General features: G+C 49.7%; 7 protein-coding genes across 7 annotated transcripts; 6 read left to right on the top strand and 1 right to left on the bottom strand.

The window, feature by feature from the left end:
* Nucleotides 1–1,556: 1,556 nt before the first annotated feature.
* Nucleotides 1,557–3,059, top strand: CI109_104329 (uncharacterized protein; the record flags this gene model as incomplete). Its single annotated transcript, XM_032005424.1, has 1 exon — nucleotides 1,557–3,059. The coding sequence occupies one exon, from the start codon at nucleotides 1,557–1,559 to the stop codon at nucleotides 3,057–3,059; it is 1,503 nt and encodes a 500-aa protein (XP_031860385.1).
* A 1,055-nt stretch (nucleotides 3,060–4,114) lies between these two features.
* On the top strand, nucleotides 4,115–5,052 carry CI109_104328 (uncharacterized protein; the record flags this gene model as incomplete). The annotated part of the gene is made up of 3 exons (XM_065967477.1): nucleotides 4,115–4,402; nucleotides 4,600–4,767; nucleotides 5,020–5,052. The coding sequence occupies 3 exons, from the start codon at nucleotides 4,115–4,117 to the stop codon at nucleotides 5,050–5,052; spliced, it is 489 nt and encodes a 162-aa protein (XP_065823549.1).
* Nucleotides 5,053–5,198: 146 nt separating this feature from the next.
* CI109_104327 (gamma-glutamyltransferase) lies at nucleotides 5,199–8,046 on the bottom strand (the record flags this gene model as incomplete). Its single annotated transcript, XM_065967476.1, has 15 exons — nucleotides 5,199–5,353; nucleotides 5,460–5,665; nucleotides 5,729–5,912; nucleotides 5,979–6,129; nucleotides 6,193–6,254; nucleotides 6,395–6,548; nucleotides 6,608–6,747; nucleotides 6,808–6,916; nucleotides 6,969–6,987; nucleotides 7,052–7,101; nucleotides 7,175–7,342; nucleotides 7,416–7,537; nucleotides 7,697–7,753; nucleotides 7,816–7,860; nucleotides 7,926–8,046. The coding sequence occupies 15 exons, from the start codon at nucleotides 8,044–8,046 to the stop codon at nucleotides 5,199–5,201; spliced, it is 1,743 nt and encodes a 580-aa protein (XP_065823548.1).
* A 548-nt stretch (nucleotides 8,047–8,594) lies between these two features.
* Nucleotides 8,595–9,648, top strand: CI109_104326 (40S ribosomal uS12 domain-containing protein; the record flags this gene model as incomplete). The annotated part of the gene is made up of 5 exons (XM_032005427.1): nucleotides 8,595–8,601; nucleotides 8,650–8,939; nucleotides 9,244–9,360; nucleotides 9,423–9,556; nucleotides 9,630–9,648. 5 exons carry the CDS (start codon nucleotides 8,595–8,597, stop codon nucleotides 9,646–9,648), a joined length of 567 nt encoding a protein of 188 aa, XP_031860388.1.
* Nucleotides 9,649–10,400: 752 nt separating this feature from the next.
* Nucleotides 10,401–11,884, top strand: CI109_104325 (uncharacterized protein; the record flags this gene model as incomplete). Its single annotated transcript, XM_032005428.1, has 2 exons — nucleotides 10,401–10,578; nucleotides 10,659–11,884. 2 exons carry the CDS (start codon nucleotides 10,401–10,403, stop codon nucleotides 11,882–11,884), a joined length of 1,404 nt encoding a protein of 467 aa, XP_031860389.1.
* An 871-nt stretch (nucleotides 11,885–12,755) lies between these two features.
* CI109_104324 (uncharacterized protein) lies at nucleotides 12,756–15,846 on the top strand (the record flags this gene model as incomplete). Its single annotated transcript, XM_032005429.1, has 7 exons — nucleotides 12,756–13,782; nucleotides 13,837–13,954; nucleotides 14,032–14,289; nucleotides 14,358–14,802; nucleotides 14,862–14,921; nucleotides 14,982–15,045; nucleotides 15,107–15,846. The coding sequence occupies 7 exons, from the start codon at nucleotides 12,756–12,758 to the stop codon at nucleotides 15,844–15,846; spliced, it is 2,712 nt and encodes a 903-aa protein (XP_031860390.1).
* Nucleotides 15,847–16,253: 407 nt separating this feature from the next.
* Nucleotides 16,254–17,376, top strand: CI109_104323 (uncharacterized protein; the record flags this gene model as incomplete). The annotated part of the gene is made up of 2 exons (XM_032005430.2): nucleotides 16,254–16,441; nucleotides 16,485–17,376. The coding sequence occupies 2 exons, from the start codon at nucleotides 16,254–16,256 to the stop codon at nucleotides 17,374–17,376; spliced, it is 1,080 nt and encodes a 359-aa protein (XP_031860391.2).
* Nucleotides 17,377–17,582: the final 206 nt, after the last annotated feature.

The following is a 17,582-nucleotide window of genomic DNA, read 5'->3' as shown; positions in this document are numbered from 1 at the left end:
GTTGTCGTTGTCGTTGGCGAGTCCAGAAGATATGTCTTTGCAAGGTATATTGGGTCCCGGAGGATGGGGACTGTCACTGGCCAAGTATGCGATGGCTATGCTGGTTCGATCGTCATGATCGATTACCCATCATCTATCGTTGATTAACTATCCACCTCGGTCTACTCATTTGTCACTCACTGCACAAAATGTCTTACTCATTTATTGTTCTGTTGTTCGGATCATCGCACAAGGGCTGACTGTACCCCGAACGGAGGAAAAAGAAATGGGAACCCTGTATTACGTTTCAACCTCTTTTATTACCAGAAACAGATAAACGCCCCTCTCTCTAATCCCAGGACGTGGCGTGCCTCCGGACTTTTTATACTGTAGCAGGTCAATTAGTGGCGGTGCCTCTGTCCGAGATTATGGTAGTACCACTAAAATCCCATTATGCCTGGTTGACGCTAAACAGGTAACGAAGTTGTAACGACGATCATCGGTGAGATAATTGTAAGCAGCCGTAATAACAAGTTTAACTCTGATCAGAAGCTGGATGGATACGGTTTGGTGATGCTCATTGGCAGTTGATCATGCACAACAGCTTTCAATGATGAACGATTCGAGAGGATTCTTAACGTGCTTTTCATCGACGCCAGACCCTGATGATAAGGTGAAACATCAATAACGCTCTGACGAATGACGCATTTTTCATCACATTACTATGGAGAGAGAAGTGATCCTGTCGTGGTATGTATGCTTCTTTTCGCCACTTGCTACGATGGACATCATGCACCTGCATCACTTGGGGCGTATTGAAGTTTAACCAGTCAAAGACGATAAATGACAAGGTATCTCATGATCCGATCGTTCACCAATCATGCTTGTCGGATACCATCTTCCGTGTTTTGAACCAAAAAGAACACGTCATGATAACCGATTATCTCGCTCTCTCCCCTCCGGAAGTAGTTACAAAAAGCGCAAACCAGACTGTTACGTAACTTTGTCATCCGCAGAAAGCCTCGGCCGGCGCTATCCGGTTTAAATTGTTTTCAACGCGCGTGGTTGTATGGTGTGAGGTCACCGACAACTGCTATGAAGTGATACTAGCTGCTTGCTGCTTGATGCTTGGTTAGCCGAATCCACACACACACACACACCAAAGAGACAGTGAATGTAAATCTTCCTCATATCAACTACTCATCATCCCATCACATCATTGTATCATCCATTCATCGCTCCGTCACCTATCACAACACGTATCAGACTCTTTTCTTGCTCCTTGTACTAGAGATCACAGCAGCTCTCGTTCATATCATCAGTCGGCCATCGTCGTCGGGACAAAGTTTTTTCTTACTCCCGATAGACTTGGTTTCATCAGGTCCTTTGTCTTGTAGCTACCCTTCAAATTCGTGACAAGCTCTCAGCATCCACACGGGAAATCCCTTCCATCGTCTTGCTGCCTGTCACCAGTCCCTTATCGTCCAAGATTGTGCCTCCTGCATAGGTTGGACGATCGACGACACCCCTCAATCGCGCATCTGCCGTTCAATAATACCCCATTTGATCCGCTTACGATGCCCCCAATCGCCATAACCTTCCACTTCCCCACCCCAACCTCCTCTTCCTCTTCCTCCTCATCACAACTCGCCAAGAGACCCATCTCTACAACCAACGCTCGAAGGAAATCAGCCAAACCCATCTTCATCACGTATGATAAAACAGCATTATCCGGCGCGGCAATCACTACTGGCGGTAAACAGCAAAATAAACTCAAAACCATCCCGACCACCACCACTACGACAAATGCTCCACCACCCGCTAGTCCTCCCGACACCACTACCACCTCATCGTCCACCTCTTCCGCCGAGCCCAAGAGTGGTGATTCTACTCCATCGTTGTTACTGAGCTCTGGTTCAAAACGAAGAAAAGGTCCTGTGCATATCTTATCGGCTTCTACCAAAACCGCTTCCCTCACACCACTTCTCCGACCCATCGTCACTCGATGTTCCGCAACCACCCTCGCTGCCATCGAGGAGATCGTACATACTCCTACTATCCTCTCACCACCGCGCAAGAGGCTGAGCGGGTCCAACGGCGTGTCAGGCAAATCGAAATCAAATCACCCCACCCATGTATGGCCAACCATCCACCCTTATTCCCGCGCGTCGGATCTTTCCAACACCCGATCATCGGTCCCATCTCCACGTGAAGTTTTGCGGTCACAGCGAATCGAGGAGGAGAAAGCTAGACTGAAGAAGGAGAGTGCGGCGTTGGCCAGAGCTGCGGTCGCTGCTAAGAGAAAGAAGCCTGGACCCAAGCCTAGGGGTGGAAGTAGAGCACCAAGTGGGAAGAGGGCGAGGAGTGATAGTCCTACCAAGGTGATTGTCAGCCCCGAGGAAAAGGACAAGGTGCCCACTATCACTAGGGAGCCTGCTTCTACCGAATCATCACCCGCACCTACCTTCGGAACTCGCTCTGTCGGTCTAAAGAGAACGCGAAGTAATGGCGTTCTACCCATTTCGACAGCACTCGCCCACTCCATCACTGCTGCGGGAACGGTGGGCAGTGGATCACCCTTGAAAGCCGTCATGGGTCCCAGCGGTGAAGAAGATGATCTTGAGGAGAGCAATCTTGGACCGATCAGAAAGAGATCACGTCTTGCGTCGACCAGTTCAACGATTGTCGATCGAGAATCGGTCCTCGGCACTCTACCAACTACCACCAGACGCGCCAATACTACCTCTCCTATCGGTACGCCTTCTACCCTCCCTGATTCAGACAATCGACAACAGCCCAAAACATTCCCTCTCCCTCCTGGCCAACTACAACCCAAGCAAGCTGGAGGTCGTGCCTCTTCCATCGCCCCTTCCAGCACCGAGTCGCTCGAGAGTCCCACAACAGGGATGAGAAGAGTCTTGTCGGCTACAGGTACACCGGGTGGTTCGCGACATCTCCAGAGGAAGAATAGCGAGAGTTCGGAGGGAAGTGTGGCGAGAAGCGAAAGATCAAGAAGGGAGGTCACGATGCCAAATCGTCTAAAGGATTATGAGATGAAGCCGGCGAGTCCGTTAATCTAGGTGAGTAGTCGAGGAATACTGTGAGCGTTGAGCAACTGGCTGATATACTGAACACAGACCACGGACTGCGACTTTGTCATTTCTCACCGTACATCGTCCAATCCATATTTAGCTCAACTTTACTCATCTGCTTCTATCACAGCTTTACCAATATTATTCCACATTTCCTCTTACATTTAGATCATACTTACAACCACCATCACTATAAGCTATTCCATCCAATTGTTCTTTTTTAGACTTAATCCGTTCTTGTATCATCCGATACTGATACCTGTTTGTTTCATCCTATTTTGCGTCACATAATCTTATCATTCCAATCGTTGTTCACTATCATATCTCTTTCCGTCCATCCGTCCATCCACCCATCCAACCGTATACATCATCTGTTTCTTGATTCGGATGTCTTCCGTTGTGTCTCACGTCTTGTCATAGAGTTTATTTCGTTTTGTCTCTTTATCTATATTTGTGTCGTGTCGTGTCGTGAATGTAACGCGTGACGGTCATAAGTCTGGGTCGTCCGGTTGTCCATGCTTTGCAAATGCTTCGTGCTTGCTAGTGGCATTGCTCCGAGTCTAAGCTGGTATGTACGGTAGTTGTGCAGTGGTCATAAAGTTGTCTGTAGCATGCTGTATGGTTTGACGCATGTTTTTGTGGTGATATCAGACTCTGACTGGACGACCTCCACATGCGCCCAAAGGATGTTCGGGGACATGATGTCAACGACAATGTGAAGCCACATTTCGTTGTTTGTTGCTCCGCTTCTCTCAATATCCATCAACAAATCAACAGGACATCGTATCGTATCCCTTTCAGTACAATCACTACACCAATCACACTCGCCAACAAGTCAGTTCTGGCAAGCTTATTCTTATCCGAGTCAAGTCCAATCAAGCGACTCTGAAACGAGCAACCCCGCTTTCGCACTTCCGATAACGATCTACATATCAAAACCCCTTGCAGGGCATCTCTTCATCTGAACCTTCACTCTCCTCGCACCCACCAAATCATCCTCCCCTCTCTCCTATAAGACGAAGCACCCCTCCTCGCGATTCACAATGTTGATCTCTCCCTCGCATATCCACTCGTTGCTCACTTCTCTCCTTTCCCCACTATCGACCTCTGGACCTCATACTGCTTTGTTGATCTTACCACAAGGTCAACTCCTCTCTTCAGCTTTTATAGATCAAGACGAGGGTGAAGATGGTAATGAAGACGAAGATGAAGAGGAAGAAGGGGAGGATGAAGATAATGAGCCGTACCTTGAAAAACCGGAGAGGTTGAGATTGCTCTTAGGTCTCGCGAGTCAGTGGAATGAAGGTGAATCGCAAAAGATGGAATGTGAGGTGAGTACGGCCTACGAGTACTTGCACGAAGTGCGAGTGCGAGTTCGAGTTCGAACTCCAAACCTGCGTTTCATTCATCCTTCCATCCGTCTATGCGAACCCCGCGATTGATCATGTATTATCGTGATTGTGATCCACCCTCCCCATCATGATTCGTTTCGAACGGAACGTACTTGCCCAACTAACACCTGATATAGCTCGGCAGACTCCATTTCACTTCCATCCCACTACCTACTCCTTCTTCATCAGAACCGAATCTTGCCAATCCTAATTTCTTACCGGCTATCAGACCGCCGACAGTCGAGCGGTTCGTCCTGGTATTGAATGGGACGGTTGGGACTGGGTGGGGGACATTGGGTGAGAAGGTGAGTGCTATGCTGGGGATCGCATTGGCGGGATATCCGGGCGCGAGCGCGCGTTCGGGCAGAGCATTGTAAAGCATAACGGCTGGGAGGGTGGAGTAAGGGGATGTGTTCTCAAGGTTCCTCTGGCTATCGAGTCCGATGCCAATGGTGCGATCGGGCTCCAAAGCAAACTCTGTGACAAGGGGATAGGAGGGAAGGCTCGACGGCGATGGAAGAGTCTCGCTTCGTTGCTGATCACCTCACTTCCATCAGTCCGAGGCATTCAAGAAAGGCTGGAAGGCTTGATCCCTCAGCCTGGACGATAGACTGCATCGCGGTTACGAAAGGAGATGAGAGCCCCGCACCGAGAATAGATGTAATATACCATGCATTTCCGTTGTACCCCATTCTATCTATATATGCCTGGCTAATCGGCGTTAACTGCCACCCGCTCAGATCTGTCCAACAGCACATCCATCACCTCTCAGATCTGATCCGCAAGACCATACTCTCCTTCCATTTGGATCTACCACACGTTGTATGATCTGACCTTTTCCTGCAATCTTGCGTTTGAATCCAGTGGCAACTTCGCAATCGTGACCCATGGCTATATCGGTGTGATGGGAAGGTCAGCTCAATCCACGTTCAACACTCGTCTAGTTGAACACGGAGCCAGTCTCGATTGAGTCTGACGTTTCCCCCTCCGCACTCACCTCTCAATTCTGCTACGACCTCGTCAGGGATCCCTTCCTCGAACCAGATTTCACTATTGATATCGCCCGCACTCGACGCGTTCGCAGTACCCGCATCTGGCAGACCTGCCGAGATACAGAATCGAGGAGCGTCAAGCGATGCTTGTGATGAGAATCCACGAAGCTTGTTAAGTAATACTTGCAGATGGCCTTGAGGCTGCATGAATCTGTTGATCCCGACAGAGCATACACGATTAGTCTTCGCGGGTCTTTCATGGGACGCAACTCACCCTCCCATCACACCGTACGACATCAATAGCTCTTCGTTCTGCGTCACCATCGCAGGGATGATAGTGTGATAAGGTCTCTTGCCACCCTTGACATTGTTAGGATGGCCTTCACGAAGTGTGAAACCTGATCCTCGGTTCTGGAGGGTGAAACCACATCCCTTGGGGATAGCACCTGTCCCGAAGCCTAAAATGTCATGAGTAGGTTAGATATGTATTACTCGAAAACAGAGATCAGCACGTCAGAGCTCACCGGCATAGTTTGACGCAATGAAAGAACAACTGTTCCCATCCTTGTCTGCAGTAGCGAGATATACTGTATCGGACGAGTTGATAGGGGAGCCATGAACGACAGTGCTTGACTTTGTAAGGTCGATCAGGGCCGCTCGCTTGGCAAGGTATTCCTGAATAGGAGCGGGTCAGAACTGAACGCTTCCCGCTCAATATCGGTAGGACAGTTGACCCACCTTGCTGAGGAGTTCCTTGATGGGAACGTGTTCGACCTCGGGATCAGTGACGTAGTACCGTGCTGCGTGAGAATGATCAGGTCCACATCATATAGCGTTGAGGAGGTAGCTCACTGTCTGTTCAAGGTTGAAACCATAAGAGCGCCAATAATTAGTTTACCACCTCCTTTGGTCGAAGAGCAATTGCACGTTGCTGACTCACCTGCAAAAGCGAGTCTCAAAGCTTCGATCAAGATATGGAGGTACTGAGTCGAGTTGTGGTCGAGCTCGAGGATATCTAGTCCATGTTGAAGCTCAACTTGCTCGATAATACCCAATGCCACGAGCGCTGTGATACCTTGACCATTTGGTGGACACTCCATGTACGCATTAGCCAAGTGCACTCATTGATATGTTTCATGAAAGCGTTACTCACCTCCCACAACGAAACACCTTGATCACCCGCTTCACCGACTTTGAAATCGTACTTGATGGGTTCGACCACTTCCGCATCACACTCGGCAAGATCTTCAAGGGTCATCAATCCACCACCGGACTGGACCAAGTCGACGATGGCTAACACCATGAATTAGTACTCTGTAATATCCTCCTATCATGGAGATACACCCCACTTACCTTGCGCAATTCGACCTTTGTAGAATCCTTCACGTCCATGCTCAGCAACAGCTTCGAATGTATCGGCGAGCTCTGGATGAGTCATAACGTGAGATGGAAGTGGAGGGTTCTACAGCACGCGTGTCAGGTATTTTCCTCAGTTGTGGAAGACAATTACCTACTCCATCGGGCATCATCATCCTACCGAGGAAGTTAGTAAGGCAAACGCTGGTACACACTTGGGAACTGCAGTCCCGCAACTCACTCTTTCCAGTTCGGCGATGCATTCTTGATCAACTTCTCTGAGAGCTGCCACTGTAGTCAGATGATCGACATATCAGCACCAGCTCGATCCATCCAAACGATCTAGTATCTTGAAGATACCCACCTGATTACTATTCAACTCGTGCTCTGGTACACCTTCTCGTGCGAGTCTGATCGCAGGATCCAAGATCTCTCTCAGTGTGAGTTTACCAGAACCGAACTCGGAGACGGTCTTGATCCATCCGGCTGGAGCACCGGGACAAGTGACCGAATTGAGGTTGGTCAGGGGGATCTGGAAAGGGGAACGAGTCAACATCAGAACTCCTGTCCAGAATGACATGCAAGTGGATAGATGGGGAACTTACCGTGTCGCCTGTGATACCTTGAGACCGCAGATATTCGAGTGTAAGAGCTTTGGGAGCTTTACCCGAACCATTGACTCCTCGAACGGTTTTGGTCTTGGCATCGTAGTAAAGGCAGAAGATGTCTGAGTCATAACGAGAGTTGTCAATACTCGGAGCTCGACTTCAGAGAATAGCAGACAAAGACAGATGGGACACGCACCACCTCCAATTCCTGTGATAGTGAGTCGTTCGCTCGTTAGCCTCTGTACTTCTCGCAATGTATACATGGCAGATAGTCGTACCGGTACAAGTTGGCTCGCAGACGTTTAAAGCCGCAGCAGTAGCGACAGCAGCATCGGCTACACGTACCATATAATATCAGCTTGACTGACACAACGATGTTGGGACAAGCTCAGCTTACCTGCATTTCCACCTTTATTCAGGATCTCTAAACCTGCTTGACAGGCTACGATCCATGTAATCAAGATCAGCTCTGCTATCTCACACAACAGAACTATCGAGGACACACACCCAACGGCTGAGATGTCGCAATAGCTCCTTTTGTGGAGAAGACTGTCGATCTCCTCGATGGGAAATGAGCGAATTGCGGTTCGTGAGAAGGATGAAGTCGAGAGAAGTCGAGAGGTGCCATCGTGTGCTGTATACGTTCTGGTTGTGACAGATTAAAGATGGTTGTATGTAGTGTACACAAAGTGATATTTCGCTGGAGCCATGTTGTGCATAAACAGCCGAGTGGCATTCTACGCAGATAGCCGAGAGTGACAGACAATCCCTTGAAAGCGGAGGAAGCCGAAGGTGGAGGTTGATCACGAAAAGCGGAGGAGACCGACACGACCCTTGTGTTGGACCGCTGCAATCGGACATAAATGCCATATATCGGTGTTAACAGCTGACAGCAACGTGCCACACTGCGGTATGTTCCGAATTGCCGTATACTACAGCTTTCATTCTGCTTCCCCCGTTTCCCCTTCGTACTGGCGAGGAGACTGGTTGCGGTGGGTATGCAGCTTGTACCAGTTGGTTGTTGCAGCAGTAGGTTGTACCAGTCCCAGTACAGTGTGCGAGCGTGGTTTGTGGTTTGCCAGTTCGCTGTCCTGTCTGCTTGGTCGATTTTAGACATTGTTTAGTAGCATACTGGAATATCCCTTCCTTCTTCTTCATCCATCAAAATCATTCAACATGGGTTGTGAGTAACACCGACGTGCGTGCGTTGCTAGGGATCATACTGATGTAGATATTATCGTCCTCTTCGCCTCCCCTCGCTCGCTCGCTCGCTCGCTATTCTCGAAAACTCTCAATGATTCGCATTTCGTCCCCTTCGCCTTTCGAATATCCTCATTGAACCCACTCCATTTGCCCACAGCCAACAAGCCTCGAGGTCTTCAAGCCGCCCGAAAGCTCCGAACTACCCGAAGGGAGAACCGATGGGCGGACAAGAACTACAAGAAGAGGGCTCTTGGTAAATTCTACAAGACCTCCCCTACCGGTGGTTCTTCCCACGCCAAGGGTATCGTCCTCGAGAAGGTGAGTTGAGGGTTGTCGATCAAAGGTGGAACAGGAGTTGTGCACGAGAGAGTCGGAAGAGGTGAACAGGGAGCAGGACGTGGCGACACAGGAAAATGGTGGGCAGTGTAGGCGTGGAGGAGGATGAAGAAGAGAATCTCGCCATCGATTAGAGGAAAGACAATGGCACTGCAACCTTGACAAAAAGCTGGCACGATGCACAACAGAGGAGAAGCAGACGAGACGGAGTCGGAGCACTGGAAAGAGGGGACGACTGCACGACCGCAAAGTGATTATGTACTGACATACCACCCCTTTTCTCCAGGTCGGTGTCGAGGCCAAGCAGCCCAACTCTGCTATCCGAAAGTGTGTCCGTGTCCAACTTATCAAGAACGGTAAGAAGGTCACCGCTTTCGTCCCCAATGACGGTTGTTTGAACTTCGTGAGTTTCTGCCTATCAGCATCGTACGTTCCATGCTGATTGATATCTGTTCGCTATCTTAGACCGACGAGAACGACGAGGTCCTCATCTCCGGTTTCGGTCGACGAGGAAAGGCTAAGGGTGATATTCCCGGTGTCCGATTCAAGGTCGTCAAGGTTTCTGGTGTCGGTCTCCTCGCTCTCTGGAAGGAGAAGAAGTGAGTGACCAAGTCTTTTGTTCTGAGGAATCTCAAGGAATAGATGCTGATGTGTCGTTTCTTGTGTTTTTAGGGAGAAGCCTAGGTCGTAATCGTCTTTTTGGTGTGACGCCTTGGGATGCATGTATGATTCACAGACAAGACAACATAACGTTCAAGGTTCTGAGATGAGACTGAGGAGGATTGTCGTCAGCAACAATAGCAGCAGCAACGAATTGGCGGAGAGTGCGATGTTGCAGGAAAGGATACATTGCGGAAGACGATCGTTTCGTTCACTTCACGACAAGCCGCAAGGTTTGAGGCAGCCGTGCGTCAGTGATTAGCATTAGGCTTGTCAACGGACTTCTCGTCCAACGAATATCGCAAGAAAGGGATGTGCGTGAACTGTATCAAGTGATTGGCTTAAGACGTTTTCGCATATTGTCAGCATGACTTCTTTCTGGCTCTGATGTGTAAGGATGATCTGCAGGATTCATACTGTCCCCGTCAATCTGTCCGTGATCGGCATACGATCTGTCTGTCATGTTTGCTTGATGCAGAATGGACCAGTACGACCGTCACCCCTTTCAAAGGTGGCTTTGCCCCTTCCTCCGCACTATGAAATGTGCCTGCGTGTGCTTGGTTTCAGCTCAATGTGAAAGGGGGTCTGTGCATCACACACTTCCACTCCAATGTCTCATTGTACTTCATCAGACTACATAGCTGCCTACCTGCTCATCTGTTCCTTCAAACTTGTCAAAGTCTGCTTCACGCTTCAAGTACTCGGTTCACCTTAGCGAAGAGCTCGTCTTGAGTCTGATCATCACCTCCACTTCGCTGCTCCAAGCCCTCGTACGCGTCACATATGGCTTTCAACTCGCTCGCTGACGAACTTGCCAATGCATTTGACGATGGACCATCGTCTAATATAGGAGGAAGTGGCGGCGGAGGAGTATCGAAGAGCTTGGCAGAAGAGTTCGGATTGGACTTTGACTTGCAAGAGGAAGAGAGGGAGGACGAGCGAGTGAGTGATGAAGCGAACGGTGAGTCGTTATGTCACACTTCCGTTCTTCTGGAGCGAGGGGCAATGCTTGGACTTCAGCTGATTTGTTGGACGGACTAGGAAACGAGTTGGACCCATTCATACCTCAAGTGCTGAAACGTGAACTGCCTCTGGATCTGTCCCTAGCCCGGATTCATGACCCCGAGAGCTCGGACGAGCTGGATATCCATGTTCATGAAGGTCATTCGTTCTCACCTAACAACGGGAATACACAGCTCGCCGAATATCTTTCCAAGGACGACTATCATCCAGAAGATATCGCACCGGCATTTTCACACACCAACCGAGGTCCTACTCTCACCAGCAGCTCAGGGAGTTCGAAGCTAAGACCGAAAGCCTCGTATTACGACGACGAAGCTCGATCTCCACCGAGGAGTAGAGCTGATCAGGATCCGTTGATCACGCTTTCAGAAACGATAGCGACAACATCACGATTCCTTACTTCGCTAAAAGAGCTGGACAATCCTTCCAGAGCCACCTCGGCACAGGTTGACGGGGAGCGGCAGAAGGAGGGACAGACCCTGGAATTGCGATTACAGTTCCATCTAGGGAAGATGGTGGAATCGGAAAGGGTTCGAGATGAACAGCTTAGGGAGCTGGGTGTGATTGCGAGGGAGATGGGGGTTGTTAGGTGGGGTGAAGGGATGGATCCGAGCAATAGCCACGAGCTGCAGATGATCGGAGAGGAGGATGAAGGTGAAGAAGGGTATGACGGAGGGTGGACTGGAGAAAGTCAAGCTCAAGCAGTGCGAACGGACATGCCCACCAGAGAAGAAGAAGAAGGGATCTACACACGAATCGAAGAGGCGTTGGAAGACGACGAGGACGCTTATTTAGATCCTCACGAAGCTTTGCTCGACCAATCCTTTGCCTTATCTCATGCAGCCGACAAGTCCCTCGTACCACCTATCAGCATCGATGATAAACTTCCAGTCTTACCACACCAGACCTCCCTCCACATATCAGATACCAACAACTTCCTTGCCATCCTCTTCGCTCTCTCGGAATCATTACACACCTCTTCATCGTTATCTACATCGCTACAACGTCAAGTGCGAGGTATACGAGCTAGCGTCGAGACTTGGCGAGCAAGAGATAATCAAGAGATCGAAGCGAGACGTTTGATAGAGGAATATGAAGAGAGGAAAGTGAGAGAGGGACTGAGCGGGAAGGGGAACGGAGTAGGGGAGAAGCTGAGAAAGGAGTGCGAGGAATTTGAAGAGAGGTTAGAAGAGTGGGGAAAGAGGATGGAAGAGATTAGAAGGGGTGTGAACGTGATGGCCTGAATCATAGCTAGCTGCATGCTAAGGAGAACGAGTAAGAACGGACTGAGCGGAGGAGAATTGCATCACAATTAGTGCAGATTACGACTGAAACGACCTCAACGGTGATCATTGGATGAACGAGTTGTAACGACAATAATGATGACGTGCACAACTCGCTATCTCCGGTGCATCTGCTCTCAGTGATCGGGTAGCTCAGGCAGCACAGTGCACCTCGGTGGCGTGATGCGTGAGAACCAGACCATCTATCTCACTGGAACCAACCATTCATTCCCTGTATAGAATGAATATGAGTGGAGCATGACTCTTAAAAGGAAGCTTAAAAGGAAGGAAATCCGGGTTTATTAGGGTGAAAGATGTGCAGCATGGTGCACTCGTCGGGTTTGTCCGAAAATGACGATTATAGTAACAAAATATGCTTACACTCGCATGTCACATTTAGGAATCTGTCCCTCGCGATTCACCGGACATCATCCTACCATCGTACACAGACGAGTACCCCATCAGTGTCGTCTCCGCTCCGTTTGACAAGCTGTCAGTTGACGTGCAATGTCCCATTCGCAATGACCACCCACCGGTAGTAATGAAGCACACAGTCATGTGTTTAGTCTTATAATATCATTTGTCTCGTAAACAGCAACGCAAACGTAACCGCACGTATAAACGACATCGCCTGCTTATCGCTCAACTATCAATTCCGTCTTTCCTCTTGCATCTGCTCTGCTCGACATCTCAATTCTGATCCCCTCCGCTCAATTCGACTGATTTATGATCCATACTCTGACGCTCAATTGTCAATTCGTTGGCATCGTGTCGAAACCTTCCGATCGACGTCCCGACCTCGTTGTGATCGGGACATTAATTCAACAACAAGATGACCGATCATAAACCTCACGAGAAACTCCCTCCCCATCTCCGACCCCCTCGACCTCCTTTTTCCCAACATTCTTCGGCGAAATCGTTTCATTCGGCACAATCACACTCGATCTCCCATCCGCATGCACAACAACATGAGTTTGTGCCTTCCTTCGATCCTACGGGAAGTGCGATGGACGCTTCCGTAGCTGAGCGAGCGTTGTTCGACGAAGCGTCACCATATCCTCCTGGAACTCCTCTACCCGAAGGTTTCCCAGACACACAAGAAACAGGAGCGGATTCGAGTTCAGCCGAACAAGATTGGGATACGGTCCGCGAGGGATCGATCGCGAGGAGACCGAGATGGCGACGACCTTCTCCATTGTGGATATACCCATTCCTCATCGTTTTTGCCATGGCAGTTGGATCAGAGGCTGCTCCAAAAGCAGAGTTGATGATTCATCTCGCTTGTCTCGCCCATCCTCCAAGTAGAGATAGTCACGAAGTCATCGGTTCTTCCCTCACACCGATGCCGATGTCGATGAACGGCGACATCAAGCCGAGAGGATTGTATGCGCAGAAGGAATATGATTCACACCCATCGAACCCTTACTTTCATGGGAACAGCATCGTGTCTGTCCCGATCAGAGGAGGACTACCAGGACACATCGATACCAACATCACAAAACCGCAACCTCCGCCACTATCTCCCTCGGACAAATGGTTCCTTCGACTCCAACATGATATCTACGAATATCGTCTCGCTCACAATCATACAATCAACAACCCTTCTAATCCCCCATCACCAACTCGATCGAATCACCCGGCGGGTCCCGCACCGACCGAACCGTTACCAAAGCCGAACACTCCTTTCCCTGGTGAACCTCACCCCATCGAAGCGCCTGAAGAGAAGGGCAACGATGATGCGTCTGGCGAGGACGGTTCTGGTTCCACGGGCAGTGGGAATAGTCCGTACAAGGAGATCGACCCTCAATTGTGTAAGAGGGATCCCAGAGTACAAGCTGCCTCCGCGAAACTGTCTATGGGTGAGTAACAGTTCATCGTATGACGTGATAAGGCAAATTCTGACAATCTACTAGTAATGACGCTCTCCATGGGATTATTGTCAGCACTCACGACGGGTTTCTGGGGTCAGACATCCGATCGATGGGGTAGGACAAAAGTATTGACTGTAGTGTTTTGCGGTGCTGTTCTCAGGTAAGTACTGTTCCTGAATGGCCATGCGAGCAAGGTCATCGTGATGGTACTGACGTTGACTTCTTTCCTTTGCTCAGCGAGGTATCTTTCATCCTCGTTGCGACATTCCCCTATCTCGCACCAGGTGGTTATCGAGCTCTCCTCATTGGTCCTTTCTTCGATGGTCTGCTCGGTGGATATTCGACTGTCACAGCGACGATCAATGCCTACGTTTCGGATTGCACGCCCGACGGGAGTCGAGTGACCGTTTTTGCCAGGTTGATGGGAATGTTCATGCTAGGCTATTCGGTAGGACCGGCTCTCGGTAGTTTTTTGATCTATTCCACTGGAAATATGTGAGTTCAGAGTGGTAGTTTCACGAGCCATTCTTGGTGCTGATGTATTGTCCGTTACCTTATTGTAGCATGATTCCGTTCTACATCAACGTTGTTATCTATATCCTGGCAATCCCTTTGGGACTGTTCTTGCTCCCCGAGTCCCTATCTTCCGAAGCTCGGCTCGCTCTCGCTAAGAATGTACATCTGGCCAAGGAAGCTGCGGCACGTCGGGATGCCGCCGAACGAGAATGGGAGGACGAAACTCCCCCCATAGGCGAGGAAGCGAGGGAATCCGATCCACTCTTGAGCGGATGGAGCGTCGCCACCAATGCGGGACATTCTCGACGAAGGAAGAGGGCTTATGGTACTCTCAAGCGAAGTTTCAGAAAGATCTTCAAGTTCTTGGAACCTCTGGAACTCTTCTTGCCTCGGGAAAGGGAAGATGATGGGACTGAATCGGGGCGGTCCAGGGGCAGGGATTGGAATTTAACCTTTGTTGGTATGGGGGTTTTCTTCGTCACGTCTGTTCTTGTGAGTAACCCATCTCGTCTCTCGTGAGGTATGTCCGCTAACTAATCGCCATTGAGCAGGGAGTCATGGCAGTCAAAGTGCAATTCGCATTCTTCTTCTATGGTTGGACTTCAACGCAGGTGGGTACAATACGGTGCTTGTCAGTCCGGTGCACTCACTGACGAATCCGTTTGACGCAGCTTGGACCCTTCATGTCTTTCGTCGGGTTCTTCCGAGCGTTTACCCTCATCGTCTTGGTCCCTCGTGAGTCCTGATTTCAGTTTGACTTGATACACTGAGTGACTCGTCCTGATGCCCCTTGTAGTCGTCATGCGATACGTGAAGCCATATTTCATCGAGAAAGAAGAGGAGTCAGAATCGGAAGCGCAAGCTGGCACGTCAGCGTTTACCGTGACGAGTGGAATCTCTGCAAACTCTGCCTCTGCCGCAGATCACCCGACCCAAGAAGCTGAGGCAGTACCGACCGTCACCACAAGCAAACCGAAACGAACCGCTCATCTGGATTTGTGGACAGTGCGAATCTGTCTTCTCACTGAACTGATACCATATATCGTGCTCGCTCTCGGTCCTTCCCAAGAGTGGTTCGTTGGAGCTTCTGCGATGCTCACTTTGGCCGCGCCTACCGGACCTGCAGCCAACTCGCTCGCACTTTCCCTCTTACCTGACGCATCTCAATCTGGTCGATTATTCGGCGGTCTCGGGTTCATCCAAGCTCTAGGCGCGACGCTTATCTCTCCTCTGTTGTTCGGAACTCTCTTTGCTTCGACGGTAGGATGGTATGCCCCCGCGGTGTTCGTGCTCGCTGCAGTGGTGGTCATGTTGGCTTTACTGTGTTTCAGCTTTGTAAGGCTGGAGAAGAAGAAGGAGGATGGGAGGGAAGAGAGAGGGAGGAGTAGGAATGTGAAGAGGGTGAACAGTACAAGTGTGGGTCAAAGTGGATTCGCGAGTGTAAGATCAGGTTATGGAGCCACCGGGTCAGCAACGGGCGCGGGCTCGAGATCAGCAGCCAATTCAGCGATATCAACGCCGGTCAAAGGTCATTGAGAACGAGACTCATTCAGACCGGACAAGTGTGCAATATGTACTATCCTTGGACATTGATTTAATCAGGCGAAGGATCGAGTTGTCTAGCTTGATACGCATCTGTTGACGTTGACGTAATTACGTTTTTAGTATAATAGCTAATTTATATGGTAAGAAGGTGAATGATATGTGGATTTGGGTTTAGGTTTATAGATGGAACGGAACGATCGATCCTTTTGTTGTCAATTGATATACACGATTATGTGATGTGATTATCTACTCTCAACGGATGTTTCCGTGATGCAGTAGGGACTGTCCATGTGCTTGTCGTAGTCAATGCCGTTCATGATGCAAGGCGAATAAGAATAGGTAGAAGGGACAGACTTCGATATATTGGGTAGCTGCTGGCTGAAGCTCCGGCGCTGGCCATGGCTGGGACCTGGGTGCAGTTCCAACGGAAAGCTCGGTCCACTGGTTTGCCGTCGCGTTCGAACATTCAATGCTCGTTCATGTTTCTTGGAAACTTGCTTGTGTACAGCTCTACCAATCTTATCTTGTCGACGTCAACAGTTGGACACACCAAGAGCGCTCGCCGGACAGCTGATTTGATCAAGAGGTCACTCCTCACCACTTCGCTGGGAATCGCAAACGCGTTACAGAGTCGGAACTTTTATACTTGCATCTCATCAACCGATCATGTCTTCATCTCAATCAAGCTCTTCCTCATCCTCTTCTTCGATACTCCCACAAGCCGCGCACTCTTCAGACTCACCCACGATACACCATGCACGACATCTCTCATCCAACCCCCAACCAAACCCGCACTCCGAACCTTCAAACTCTCCCGTGAACATAACACTATCCCTACCTAACCCACCATCTTTACATCCGACTATCCGATTCACCCTATACCCTCACCTCGAATCTAGCATCACGGAACGAGAGTGTGTAAAGCCAGAAATATGGATCACGATCACATTGCCAGATGAGATATTTGTTGATCCTGACGAGTTGAGTGGGAAGTGGGGAGTCTCCGGACCGTCAACGAGCATTGGGTCGCGGGCGTACGTCGAAGTCAAGGATGATGACGATGACGAAGACGAAAGTAAAGGAAGTGCGAATAAGGTGCAGGTGCAGAGCTTTGGTGGTGGACATAGGAGCGGAAGACCAAGGGAGCAAGGACGAATGAACTCCGAAGTTGTATGGTGGAATGTCGATCCGTCAAAAGTTGATGTGGAAAGACCATCAAGGGGGTTATGGACGTCTGAAGATCCAGATCCGAGTCCACCACTCCATACCTTAAATATGGTCCTACGACTGTCTCCATCTTCGTTGTGGTCTACCGACATGGAATCGATGCAGCAGCCTCACGATATCCGAGATTCGGTGGAAGGTGGGCAAATCTCGGAATGGACAACAGATATCGACGTCCCACTTCATGCAAGGTATTTGGCTCCTTCTGAGGAGGGGAAAAGGGAGATTGTCTTCCCTATATCTAGAAGGGGAGATATCAAGGCTGGATGGATATGTGTGGATGACAAAGGTGGGTAGTCATGCTCTCCGTATCACTCCACAATTGGTCTGTGGTACATTTCAGCCTGACTAAAACTCGACTTCTGATGGAATCGATACAGGTGACTCTGCTTGGGGCGTATGGCAAAATTTACATTCACCTCACAACCAACCAGACTTACAAGTACAACCTATAACTCTGACCTTTCCAACCGGTCGTCATTCTCATCAACTTCTAGTGGAAC

This window comes from Kwoniella shandongensis, chromosome 7 (assembly GCF_008629635.2).
Source record: "Kwoniella shandongensis chromosome 7, complete sequence".
Taxonomy (NCBI): Eukaryota; Fungi; Basidiomycota; class Tremellomycetes; order Tremellales; family Cryptococcaceae; genus Kwoniella; species Kwoniella shandongensis.
The sequence above is the reverse complement of the archived record's forward strand: the minus strand, read 5'-3'. Positions and strand labels throughout refer to the sequence as shown.